Below are 13,154 nucleotides of genomic sequence, written 5' to 3'. Positions count from 1 at the left end.
CCATGCCCACTGCACTCTGCTCAGGGGCATAGGGTGGGACCCTGTCTCAACAACAACAACAAAAAAAAGTAAAGAAATAAAAAATAAGCAACAAAATAAAATTTTAAAAAAGCCAAAAAAAGAAAAAAAGAACAGAGTTAGAAGTTAAAACAGGTCGAGGTTCAAATCCTCTGCAACTTTCTTGCTGTGTGATTTTGGGCCAAGTCCGTCCTCTTGGTTTCATCATCTATAAAAGGGTGATGATACCAGAAGCCAGAGAGGCTTAGGCTGCAGGAGTATAGAGTATAAAAAGTATCTTTTATTTTATATCCCAGGAGAAAGCCCTGATATACCTGTGTTCTAAATCCCTATTTTTTTGTGAACAGATCTGCTCTAAGTTAACATACTTGCCACCTATTTTGCTCTTTTGTTTTCTAACTTGGTAAAAGTTGTTCTATGACTATTTTCCACATTTTGCCCACATGCCCTCTATCTACAATAAGGTGCCAGGGAGTCATGCCGGCAAGCCCTGGGTCCCTCTTGATGTCCCAGGAGGCTTCAGCGCTCTCAAACCCCAAGGTCACCCTGCTACGCCTGCAAGGCTCCCCAGCCCCACCCCGGAGCCCTTTGTGCAGGGCCGCCTCCTCCGGGCCAGTTCTCCTGTAGCCTGAAGGAAGACCCACTGCCTGGAGCCTCTCCCAGGACACAGGTCAGTTCTCTCATGCTGCTTCTCTGGCCTGTATAGAAAAGTGGACAGTCTGTCTTTGTGCTTTCCCTCCCTGCCCTGGGCCTGGAGAGGATGGGACTATGCATGGGATGTTTTCTTTCTTGACCAGATTTTTCCAGAAAAGGAAATCATCTAGTTGTCTGACCAGGAGGGTTCTTTGAATTGTGACCCTTTTATGTTCCTCTCTTGGTAGAGGGAGGAAGCTCATGTCAGTCAAACTTGCTGCCCATGCAGATTGGCCTTCCCAGGACAACTGGCCCGGACTGGAGGTGCTGGTCTCCCCATTTTATCTAAACCACTGCTAGAAACCTCTCATAAACCATAGGCCTTAGGGTGTATAATTAAGTCACTGCTCTTTTATGAGCATCTGTAAATGATTTTAAGGCATGTTTTCTACTTTATTGATTTTAAAAGAATTGGATTCATTTATTAAGTTACAACTTAATAGCACTTCATACCGTTTTAAGCTTTAATTTTTTCACATTTTAACCATGTGGTTAATTCAAAGTCATATTCTAAATTAATTTGTAACTAATTTTTTGCACTTGTAGTTTGGACAAATATTTATTGACTACCCTTTAAAGAATAAATTTTGAGTATTATCAGATAGCTAGCAATAGCCACATCTTTCTTTTAAAAAAAGCAAGAATTTTATTTATTTATTTTTAAATACTTTGGGGTTTTTTTAACCTTTCAAATTTTAAAAGCAAGGATTTTATTTGTTTATTTTTGAATACTTTAGGTATTTTTAACCTTTCAAATTTTAAAACCAAGAATTTTAATAATAAAATGTCTTAATGGAAATGATTTTCAGCTGAGGTCAAAAGTAAACTGGGTCATTTTTTTTTTTTTTTTTTTTTTATTGTTGGGGATTCATTGAGGGTACAATAAGTCAGTTACACTGATTGCAATTGTAAACTGGGTCATTTTAAAAAGTAAACAGCCCCTCACTGTAGCACTGGAGTCTCCAAAGGGTCATTTTGGTAGCATTGTTAGTTCATGTTGATTAATGAATGATCCACTAATTTTTTTTTTTTTTTTTTTGGCTGTTTTGTTTTGTTTTTTGGTGCTTCAGGTGAGGATCCACTAATTATTTCTTTGTATCCTATGCTGTCTTAACCTAGCCGATAGATGGTGTTTGATCAGTATTAGCCATGAGCATGGAGCTGATTAACTGTACTTGAAACTCTTCCACTGTGAGTCACAGAGGCTTTTCTGCACTTAAAGTTAGCTGAGCAAGGGAGGGATTCTTTCTACTTTACCTGCAGTTCTCAGTGTGTGACCTGAACTTCTCTGGGCTCTCCCTCCTCCATTGGCTTCCCTGCCCTTTCCAGGTCCAGGCAGCCGCATTTACACACTTCAGCCCCTGTGCCCTTAGCCTTCAGTGCACATTCCTTCTGTTTCCTGGGTATCACAGAGTATACCTGGGCTACTGAAGTCCACCTATTTCTCTAGCAGGTTAGTACCTGGTAAACTCAGGGTTCAGATTCTCTATTTCTTACATTTGACATTTAGTAAAATGGATTTACATAAATTGAGGATGCCTTTATAGATCTGAGCCTTGTTTCTGCTATCACTTGTGTTTGGTAATCTCTTGGCAGATTTTTTTTTGCAGTTTTTGGCAGGGGTTGGGTTTGAACCCGCCACCTCCGCCACCTCCCTACTCCTTTGAGCCACAGGCACCGCCCCAAGAATGATCCTTGATTTTTGTTGTTGTTGCAGTTTTTGGCTGGGGCCAGGTTTGAACCCACCACCTCCAGTATGTGGGGCCGGCGCCCTACTCCTTTGAGCCATAGGCGCCGCCCCAAGAATGATCCTTGATTTTTGTTGTTGTTGTTGCAGTTTTTGGCTGGGGCCAGGTTTGAACCCACCACCTCCGGTATATGGGGCCGGCACTCTACTCCTTGAGCCACAGGCGCCACCCTAGTAGATTTTTTTTCCCAGTTGTATGTGCCAGATTTAACTATTATATTTACATGTAACATAGGATGGATATTTTTGGATGCATTTGCTTTGGACAAGTGGTAAAGATGAAAATGCCTGGTGTTATGCAGTGGAGGCTCTGATACCAATACCTATAATAAGAAGAAAAATGGGTCTTTAGATTCAGGAGAGCATACTGGTCATTTCACTCTGCCTACTCTGTCCTCCTAGGCCCATGAGCCCCAACTCAAGGCCTCCCCTTTGTCTTCCCCTGACGGCCTTCAAAAGTCCTAGTAATCACCCCACTTTTCTTTTACTGCTTCTGAATTATTGAAAATAAAGCCAGTCAGGAAAGGGAATTCCATGAGCCTGAATATTTTGCTAACACATAGCCAATTCATATTAACTGCAGAAAGCATCTGAGTAGTGTTTCTCTGATGAGAAACACCACTACACTAGGTGCAGCACACATAAAAGCCTATCTATCTCACACTCAGTGAGAAATAAGGCAGTCTCCAAAAAGAGTGTGTCTGAGATGTCAGGGTGGCCCACAGCCTGACATCTCCCCCCACCCCAGGGGTGTTTGGCACAAAGAAAGGTGAGAAACAAGGAAGAAGAGGGTCTGTGGCTCTTCCTCAAATTTTCCACAATTTGTGTTCTCATTGCATATCTAAACTTTCTGTCTTTGGCTGGTAACTAGGGAAGGACAACCCTCCCAGCGAGAAGATGGCAGTGCTCCGTCACCTGGCACTCCTCCTCTGGAAGAACTACACCCTGAAGGTGGGTCCAGACCCTCAGAGGGAGACAGGGGTTCCCAGGACACCCTCGAGGCAGGGGCCATCTGTGTGCTCTGCCCTCCTGCTTTACAACTCCCTCTACAAGGGGTTGTTGTTTCTTTTCTAGAAGCGGAAGGTTCTAGTGACAGTCCTGGAACTCTTCTTGCCTTTGCTGTTTTCCGGAATCTTGATTTGGCTTCGCTTGAAGATTCAGTCAGAAAATGTGCCCAACGCCACCATCTACCCTGGCCAGTCCATCCAGGAGCTGCCTCTGTTCTTCACCTTCCCTCCACCAGGAGACAGCTGGGAGCTTGCCTTCATCCCTTCCCACAGTGATGCTGCCAAAACCATCACTGAGACAGTGAGAAGGGAGCTTGTGATCAACATGAGAGGTGAGACTGGATGGGGCACTGGGCTTCCATCATTCTCTGTAGTTCCCTGGGCCTTGCATTATGGAGGTCAAGCCTGAGACATAGGGAAGAAACAGGCCTCTCTCTCTGGTCTTGAGAGGTGTCCAGACCCATCCTCTCCTCTCAGTGGCTGTGTCACTGGTGAATCCTGGATTTCTCTGTGTCCACATATCATTATAAAATGGGAACTGAATCTGACCACCCATCTGTCCAGAGCTCTGAGAACTCAGTGAAGTGATATGATCACCTGAGCAGTCTCAGGTTCTGGAACTAATGGTCAAAAATCCTGTGAAAAGGAATTCACAGGATAACTGGGTAGACTTGGGCCAAGGAAAGCTTTTTAGTTATAAGGGCAAAGCACGATTTGAGTGTATGGTGCAGAGAACGTTTACTGCAGTGGTTCTCAACCTGTGTGTCACGACCCACAGGAACTGTATTAAAGGTGCAGCATTAGGAAGATTGAGAACCACTGATTTTCTGGGATGTGGTTTGGGGAAGGCAGCTCTAAAAAGTCATAGGAAAGCCTGTGAGGGAAACTCCCAGTATAAAAAGTAGTATCCCTTTTTTTCCTCTTCATTTTGGTATGTATCTCCTGTGCTTATTTGATTCAATGTAGCAAACACGTAGAGAACATTCCTTGGCCCTCACTAAATGATTACAGTAAAACTGTTTATGTAAAACAGGATCTGGACAATAGAGAAATCACTTGAGAAAATGTACAATGGTGTCCACTCCAATTCTTAAAACACACCATTGTGGTCACAAGAGAGAGAAGCTGCCCCTGGCTGCAGAACCAGTCCAAGGTGGGTTTTGGTTCAGCCTAGGTGCCTGCCTTGCTCAGAGCTTCCGGCGCTGGTCAGGAATGCTGGCAAGAGCACTCAGACTGAGCTGTTCTGCCCGTCTTTATGGCAACCTGTCTCTTTGCCAAAGACCAAGCTACCTTGAATCTTAGGAAAAGTTTACAGGGCCCTAGAGATTCTTGTGAGTTTGCCATCAGATTTTTCAAGTGGAAGGGACAATTGGGTGACTCTTGGCCCTCATGCTCTCTCTCCACAGTTCGTGGCTTTCCCTCTGAGAAGGACTTTGAGGACTATATTAGGTATGATAACCACTCGTCCAATGTGCTGGCTGCCGTGGTGTTTGAGCACACCTTCAACCACAGCAAGGACATCCTGCCACTAGCGGTGAGACTTGTGCCTGGGCCCCAGTTGCTGTGCTGATCAATCACGGCCCATCAGCAAGGCCTTAACTTCCCCCTCATGACCAACTCAGCCTATAAAAGCAACTGCTTTTCCATAAACCTCTGCCCACCTGCGACTGAATATCACACTCTTCTTTGGGTCCATTTTCACCTTCCTGGTCCCCACGGAAGGGATGGTGCAGAGCAGTTTGGAAAATGGACCTGCCTATAGACAGTCACTCCAGGCCCTTTTGTTTATCTCTTTTTATAAATGGCACTGTTGGTTTCCAAGCCTCTGTGGATAAAGTCATACAGAGCAGATAGGAAAGTAGCAGAGATTTGGAACTTAAATATTGTCTGGCAGGACCGAAAAAAGGAGGAAAAAAGAAAGTTTTTTCACGACATTAAGCCTGGGAAACAGTCAGACCCATCCAGTACTATGTTGGCGGCCTCCACGGATGCTGAACAGTCAGGGCACCTTATGTGTAGAGCTCTTGTTGGGGAGAGAAGAGTGACCAGGATCCCCCAAAGGTGCCCCTGGGGAGCTCCCTGCTTCCTCTGGGGCAGGACCTTCACTTGCACATTCCAGGGCCCCTTGGACATTTTCAGAGGTAATGAGTTCTTAGTGGTGATGGAAGTCCCTAGAGCAGTATCTCATTTGACTCTACCACTGGCCTCTATGTCTGGATCCCTCAGAACAGTACTTTTCTCTTTGTTTCCACAGGTAAAATATCACCTACGGTTCAGTTACACACGAAGAAATTACATGTGGACCCAAACGGGCTCCTTTTTCCTGAAGGAGACAGAAGGCTGGCATACTACTTCCCTTTTTCCACTTTTCCCAAACCCTGGACCAAGGGAACCTACATCCCCTGATGGCGGAGAACCTGGTGAGAAGCACTTTTTAGGTGCCACATTGTCAGCCCTGGGTGCTAACTAGTGACATGGGGGGAAACCCACCTTGCATTTCTCTGCAGAAATATTTTTTAGGAATACTTAATTTTCTTCTTGTTTGTAGGAAATGGAAGGAAACATCTGGTAAAACTAGCTTCTGATAGGCTAAAATAATCCTTGAAAATAACAATGTCTCCTCCTTGTATCCCAGAAGACATGTGTTCTTGAGTGAAACATTTGCATTTCAGTGTTTAAAAAGCTTCTGTTTGAGTCTTCTGGGCTTGGTTTACATTTTCCTTCTGTCCCTGACCTTCTCTGTGCAGTTTTATAAGTTTTTTTTTTTTTTTTTGGCAGTTTTTGGCCAGGGCTGGGTTTGAACCCACCACCTCCAGCATATGGGGCCGGCGCCCTACTCTATTGAGCCACAGGCACCACCCAGTTTTATAAGTTTTTAAACTCTGTCATCCTTATGTAGTCGATTCATGGTTTGAATTATTGTGACTCTCCTGAGGTCAGATCTTGCTGCTACCCTATAGGTGTGTGTCTCCTCTGAAGCACAGGCATATCTCGGAACCAAGCTATAGTTAGCCAAGAGGTGACTGGAACCCAGGACTTATTCCTCAGGCCAAGACCTAGCTACAGATTCTAGGTAGAAGTCTGAGGTGTTCTAGAGGGCACAGCATTCCACAGGTCTGGCAGGAGGCAAAGCTCATCAGAGATTTCAATGGAAATTGTGGGACCGTCTCTCCCTGGAGCACAACCCTGAGACCATGAGCACCCAGGCAGGCAAGAGGCCACCTGTGGGAAGCCAGCCTTTTGTAATGTCTGTCTGTGGTCACCAGACTGCTGCTCTAGGGCAAGATTTGAAGTCTGGAGGAACTAAGATGAGCAAGGCCTTGGCTCCATGCCTGTAGCTCAGTGACTGGGGTGCTGGCCACATACAATGGGGCTGGCAGTTAGAACCTGACCCTGGCCAGCTGAATAACAATGACAAATACAACAGAAAAAATAGCCAGGTGTTTTGGCAGGCGCCTGTAGTCCCAGCTACTTGGGAGGCTGAGATAAGAGAATTGCTTAAGCCCAAAGAGTTTGAGATTGCTGTGAGCTGTGATGCCATGACACTCTACCAAGGGTGACATAGTGAGACTCTTGTCTCAAAAAATAAAAATAAAAAGATGAGCAAGGCCGGGTGGTGGTGTGAGAACCCCAGGACGAGGCCCTTGAGAGGTCACCTGACTCAGAGCTCAGGAAAAACTGAACCCAGCTGTAGCATGGGCTGCGTGTGGCCAGGGCATAGACCTAGGGCTGGGCTGGAGCCCTCAGCTCCCTCATGTGTGTTAGGGACAATTTCCTAAGCTTGTAAGCAATAGGGAAAAAAGCCTCAGAGGAAAAGACCTATAGATTTCAGCAAGTACAAACTCAGAATTTGCCAAGAAATGAAAAGAGCTAACATTGATATTAAAGCAAACCTTTAATATTAAAGGAAACTGGGGAAAACCTCTGTGGTAGATGACAAATAGCAAATGTCTTTTGTTTTTAAAAGGAAGTAGGTTAAGCTCGGCACCTGTAGCTCAGCAGCTAGGGCACCAGCCACATACAGTGGAGCTGGCGGGTTCGAATCCAGCCCAGGCCTGCCAAACAACAACAGCAACAAAAATAGCCAGACAAGAGAATCGCTTGAGCCCAAGAGTTTGAGGTTGCCGTGAGCTTTGATGCTATGGCACTCTACTGAGGGTGACAGCTTGAGACTCTGCCTCTAAAAAACAGAAAATAAAAACAATAAAAGGAAGTAGGTTAGAAAAACAGGAAATAGGGCGGCACCTGTGGCTCAGAAGAGTAGGGCGCTGGTGCCATATGCCAGAGGTGGCAGGTTCAAACCCAGCCCTGGCCAAAAACTGCAAAAAAAAAAAAAAAAGAAAAACAGGAAATAGAGATGAGTGGGAAAGGTACAAGGCTGGCACAGAATTGGCTCCAGGCCATTCTAGTCCCATTTTTATCCTCAGCCACTCCCAGATGTCCATAACTTTAGACGCACTAACCTCCCAAAGAGAATTTAACCCCTGTAATAGCCTGGAAAAAGGAGAAAATCCACATGTATATAGATGTCCACCATAGCTTTATTTATGATTATAAAATTTTCGGTAACTGGGAAATGATCGATTACATGTGACTGGGGTCTTTGTGCCTCAGAGAATTGAACAGCCACAGGCTATGATGATAAAGCCCACACGGTGGCGTGGAAAGTCTCCTAGGAGAGCAGTATTTGAGCACTAGTGGGAGCATCTCTGTTGGGGAAGCAGGGAGATATCGTGACAATAACCACGCTGAAGCAGAAGCAAGTGGGGCCGCAACTCAGCTCCTCAGTTGTGGGGCTCAGCACCCAGCCCTAAGTATCCCCACCTGGCCAAGGGGGTATCGCCACCTCCTCTGCATACTCTTTGTGAAGATGAGAATTAAACCCCCACCCAGTGCTGTCCTTGGCACAATGAGTGCCACTAATTGAGAACCTACTACTCGTGGCAAATACTAGCCAGAGGGAGATGAGAGAGATGTATACATGGTAAGGCCTGCCACAGGGGTAAGGTTGGGATACTATTTTCCTCTTTTCTAGAGGCTGGAACCCAGGCCACTGACAATTCTGTGTTAGAGGATATTCTAAATGCCAGTGTTCTTTGTAGATGAGGGCAGCCATACTGCCCACACATTGGCTGGCATTCCCTCTCTGGCGCTGAGGCTCATGCATCAGGCCCTTGGGCTGCCCTTTTTTCTCCAGATGCTAAGCCCTTCTTTCCTTGGGCTCAGTCTTTCCCAGGCCTTATGTTCCTTGGAGCACTGTGTCCCTGGTTGTCACTCCCCCAGGCCCTTTTCTCTTTGAGAATTTTATTACAGAAGACTTGGAAGAGTCAAGAAGAACAAACACAGGAAAATTACAAAGCACACAAAGCACCTATTCGTGATGGCCTTCAGGCCATGCTGCCATACTGCCGTAGAGATGGTAGCTTAAGGATGGAGCTCACCGAGGTTAATGGGATGACAGACCCCCTCACCCACCCAGAGTTATCCACATTCTAATCCCTGGGACCTGGGAATATGTGAGGGGCCATGGCAGCAGGGAATTAGGGTTGCTAATCAGCTGACCTTAAGATAGAAAAATGATTACCCATCATCCCTAGGGGCCAGTGTGATCACAAGAATCCTTAAAAATAGACAAAGGAAGCAGCAGAGAGGGTTGGGGAAAGCTGAGTTGACAGGAATGTCCAAGAGGTGCTGTGCTGCTAGCTTTGAGAACGGAGGAAGGGGCCACAAGCCACAGGATGCTGTGGACCCTACAAAACAAAAATGCCAGGAGCAGGCATGGCCCTGCTGATACTGGATTTTAGGTTGGGAGGTCTGTGCCTCCAGTGCTGTGAGATAGTAATTTTTATTGTCTTAGCCACTCGGTTTGTGGTGATTTGTAATAGCAGCAATATGAAACATACACGTCACCAAACACTTCTGGTCTACCTCCACCTCTGGTAAAGCACATGAGCCTCTTTCTGGTCCCAGCAGCTTCCTTCCTGAAGTCAGGTGCAGCAGGAGGGCCATTTGCTTCTTCCTCTTGGTACCTAGACTGCCAGGAACCCTCAGACCAGGGCCCTCACCAGATGGTGGGAAACACGCTCCTACTCTTCACATTTTTGTTGCTTCCCTAACCTAACTCTTGGTGTACTCTTTCCTAGTGCATTTTTGGCCTAACTTCTATTTATTTGTTTAGAGTCCCATCAAACTCACTTGGGGCACATGGGGTCCTTTCCAGCCAAGATTTATTTATTTATTTATTTATTTATTTATTAAACAGAGTCTCACTATGTCGCCCTCAACATAGTGTCATGGCGTCACAGCTTACAGCAACCTCAAACTCTTGGGCTTAAGCGATTCTCTTGCCTCAGCCTCCCAAGTAGCTGGAACTACAGGTGCCTGCCACAACACCTGACCTTTTTTTTGTTTGTTTGTTTTTTGAGACAGAGCCTCAAGCTGTCACCCTGGGTAGAGTGCTGTAGCATCACAGCTCACAGCAACCTCCAACTCCTGGGCTTAAGTGATTCTCTTGCCTCAGCCTCCCAAGTAGCTGGGACTACACACACCCAGCACAATGCCTAGCTATTTTTTGGTTGTCATTGTTGTGTGGCAGACCCGGGCTGGTCAAACCCGCCAGCTTTTGGTGTATGGCTGGCGCCTTAGCCACTTGAGCTACAGGTGCCGAGCCCCAACTATTTTTTCATTGTAATTGTCTTTGTTGTTTAGCTGGCCCAGGCCGTGTTTGAACCTGCCAGCCTGAGTGTATGTGGCCAGCACCCTACCCACTGAGCTACAGGCACTGCCCCCAAGTTTGTTTTTACGTGTGATTATTATGTGTGTTGTATTAGTTGCAAAGTGGAGGTGACAGTAACATCACTCTTCTCATTTGCTATGGGCATGTGATGCGTTTTCACCTTTCTCCCAGGGGACCAACCACTGAAAGGTGTAGGACACTTCAACCACCATGGGGGATGAGGGGATTAGGTGCAGTTGCTCTGTTGCCTCCTTTGCCACTCCCCACCCACTCACCCTACCCCCATGGACCCTACAATTGCCCTGACACAGCCCAGTGTATAGCAGTGCTGTGACAGGGCCTGGGCTGGGCTGCCCTCTGCTTCAACATGCAGGGTACATCCGAGAAGGCTTCTTGGCTGTGCAGCATGCCGTGGACAGAGCCATCATGCAGTACCATGCAGAAGCAGCCACGTACCAGCTTTTCCAGAAGCTCACAGTGATGGCGAAGAGGTTCCCATACCCACCATTCATCTCAGACCCCTTCCTAGTTGCCATCCAGTACCAGCTCCCACTGCTGCTGATGCTCAGCTTCACCTATTCCTCACTCACCATCACACGGGCTATCGTTCAGGAGAAAGAGAGGAAGCTGAAGGTAACTGAGTGGTGGTGGCTTCACAACATCTTGGCAGGTCACATCCAGGAGCTTGCTGAGAGGCTGCACTATCTTCCTTCAGGGGCTGGGTCCACAAGAACAGGGTAGGGAGGTGGGCACTCTCCATGGCTCTAGCCCATCTTGGAGCTTCCTCGAAGTCAGGCTGGTGTACCTAGTTTTAAACCTGATGTGGCACTGAAGTTTATACACTAGGACTGAAGGCATATCTCTTTTTTTTATTTTCTTGAGACAGCGTCTCACTTTGTTGCCTTGGGTAGAATGCCATGGCATCACAGCTCACAGCAACCTCAAACTTTTGGGCTCAAGCGATTGATTCTCTTGCCTCAGTCTCCCAAGTAGCTGGGACTATAGGCGCCCGCCACAATGCCCAGCTATTTTTTGTTGTCGTTGTTGTTGCAGTTGTCATTGTTTAGCTGGCCCAGGCTGGGTTCAAACCTGCCAGCCCGGGTGTATGTGGCTGGCGCCCTACCCACTGATCTACAGGCATCGCCCTGAAGGTGTATCTCATTCGAATATTTTATATAGATTATAGAAAGATAGTGTTTGGGATATATTAAGTTGAGTGGAACTTATTGAAATTAATTTTACTTGTCACTTTTAATGTTTTTGATGTGGCTACTATATAACCGAAAGTTATATACAGGGCTCATATTCTTTTTTTTTTGAGGCAGTTTCATTTTATTGCCCTTGGTAGAGTGGAGTGATGTCACAGCTCACAGCAACCTCCAACTCCTGGGCTTAGGCAATTCTCTTGCCTCAGCCTCCTGAGTAGCTGGGACTAAAGGTGCCCGCCACAATGCCAGCTATTTTTTTTTTGCAGTTTGGCCAGGGCTGAATTCAAACCCGCCACCCTCAGTATATGGGGCTGGTGCCCTATCCTCTGAGCCAAAGGTGTCGCCCTGGGACTCATATTCTATTTCACTTGGATAGCACAGCTCTAAAAAGTAGATTGATGGTGAGATAAAATGTTTAAATAGGCCAGGTAACTACATTGCATATAGATATACAGATCAGGGACAGCTGTAGTCAGACTGTTAGGCATAACGTAATGAGAAATTAAAAAGTATACAGGTGCAGTGGCTCACGGCTATAATCCCAGCTCTCTGGGAGGCTGAGGTGGGCAGATCACCTGAGCTCACGAGTTCAATACCAGCTGAGCTAGAGTGAGACCCCCGTCTCTAAAAATAGCCAGGCGTTATGGTGGGTACCTGTAATCCCAGCTGCTCAGGAGGGTGAGGCAAGAGAATTGCTTGAGCCCAAGAGTTTGAGGTTGCTGTGAGCTATGACACCATGACACTCAACTGGGGGTGACAAAGTGAGACTGTCTCAAAAAAAAAAAAAAAAGAAAGAAAGAAAAAAGTATATGAAGTATCACCATGAAGTCATGTAATTGACTTAAGTATAGCCAAATGAGTAGAGTCACCTGTAAATTCAGACCAGAGACACTGCCATCACCCAAAACTTCTTTGAAATTCCTCCTCCAGAAATGTCCACAATGCCAGTGAAATGGCATTTAGGATGTTCTTAGTGGTGCCAAATCTGTGGTTGTTGGAGCTTTTAAATTGCTGCAGACGGGAGGCTTGGAAAACCAACCAGGAGCGTTGTAATCTGCCTTGGGCACCTTATATAACTTTAGTAAAACAGTGTAATGTTGAAGGAGTTGTCAGTGAGCCATGAGATGTTCAGCACAGGTGTTTGCACACGTACATATCTGCAGGTACACAGGTAACGGAGACAGGGCAAATGAGAAGTGAGTAGTTGATCTATGTGGTGGGAATATGAGCTGTCATTTGCTCATCTTCCCCCTGTTCTGGAGGTGGGAAATGGTGCATGAGAAAGAGCTGGAAAACCAACAAACTGGCTTCATGCCTGGACGTGAAAAGCCTGTAAAGAGCCCTGGGCCCTTCCCCTAGATGAGCACTGTCCAGAGAAACAGGCTGTGACTACTGACATGTCCTGTATCTACTGTCTGTTGCAGTCACCACTGAGCACTTGAAAGGAAGAGCTACATTTTTAACTTAAATTTTAATTAAGTTGAAATGGGCACTTGTGACTGCTGGCTTCTGTTGAACAGGATAACTGAGCCCTGAGGGCCCTGGGCAATCTTGGTCAGTGGAAAGCAGCAGGCTTGACTTATCACTCCCCTTGACTGCTTGATAGGAGCAGGGGAGAATGGAAGGTGCGGGCAGACCTGCCCCCATCACTGCACCCCTCAGCCACACCCTTCACAGTGAAGGTTCTGGACCCCTCCTTACAGAGCAGGGTAGGTGAGGGGATGGATGCCTTGTGGGTCATGTTC

General features: G+C 46.4%; 1 protein-coding gene across 1 annotated transcript in view; it reads left to right on the top strand.

The window, feature by feature from the left end:
- ABCA3 (ATP binding cassette subfamily A member 3) overlaps positions 1-13,154 on the top strand; it is a 68,900-nt gene that overhangs the window by 9,667 nt on the left and 46,079 nt on the right. Inside the window, exons 2-7 of the mRNA XM_053556524.1 lie at positions 483-688; positions 3,330-3,409; positions 3,533-3,797; positions 4,872-4,999; positions 5,720-5,885; positions 10,575-10,834. Coding sequence (XP_053412499.1) covers positions 3,356-3,409; positions 3,533-3,797; positions 4,872-4,999; positions 5,720-5,885; positions 10,575-10,834 — 873 coding nt within the window. The 5' untranslated portion in view covers positions 483-688; positions 3,330-3,355. The remainder of the gene's footprint in view (positions 1-482; positions 689-3,329; positions 3,410-3,532; positions 3,798-4,871; positions 5,000-5,719; positions 5,886-10,574; positions 10,835-13,154) is intronic.

This window comes from Nycticebus coucang, chromosome 12, assembly GCF_027406575.1.
Source record: "Nycticebus coucang isolate mNycCou1 chromosome 12, mNycCou1.pri, whole genome shotgun sequence".
Taxonomy (NCBI): domain Eukaryota; kingdom Metazoa; phylum Chordata; class Mammalia; order Primates; family Lorisidae; genus Nycticebus; species Nycticebus coucang.
Note: the sequence above shows the minus strand (reverse complement) of the source record. Positions and strands in the feature narration are given on the sequence as shown.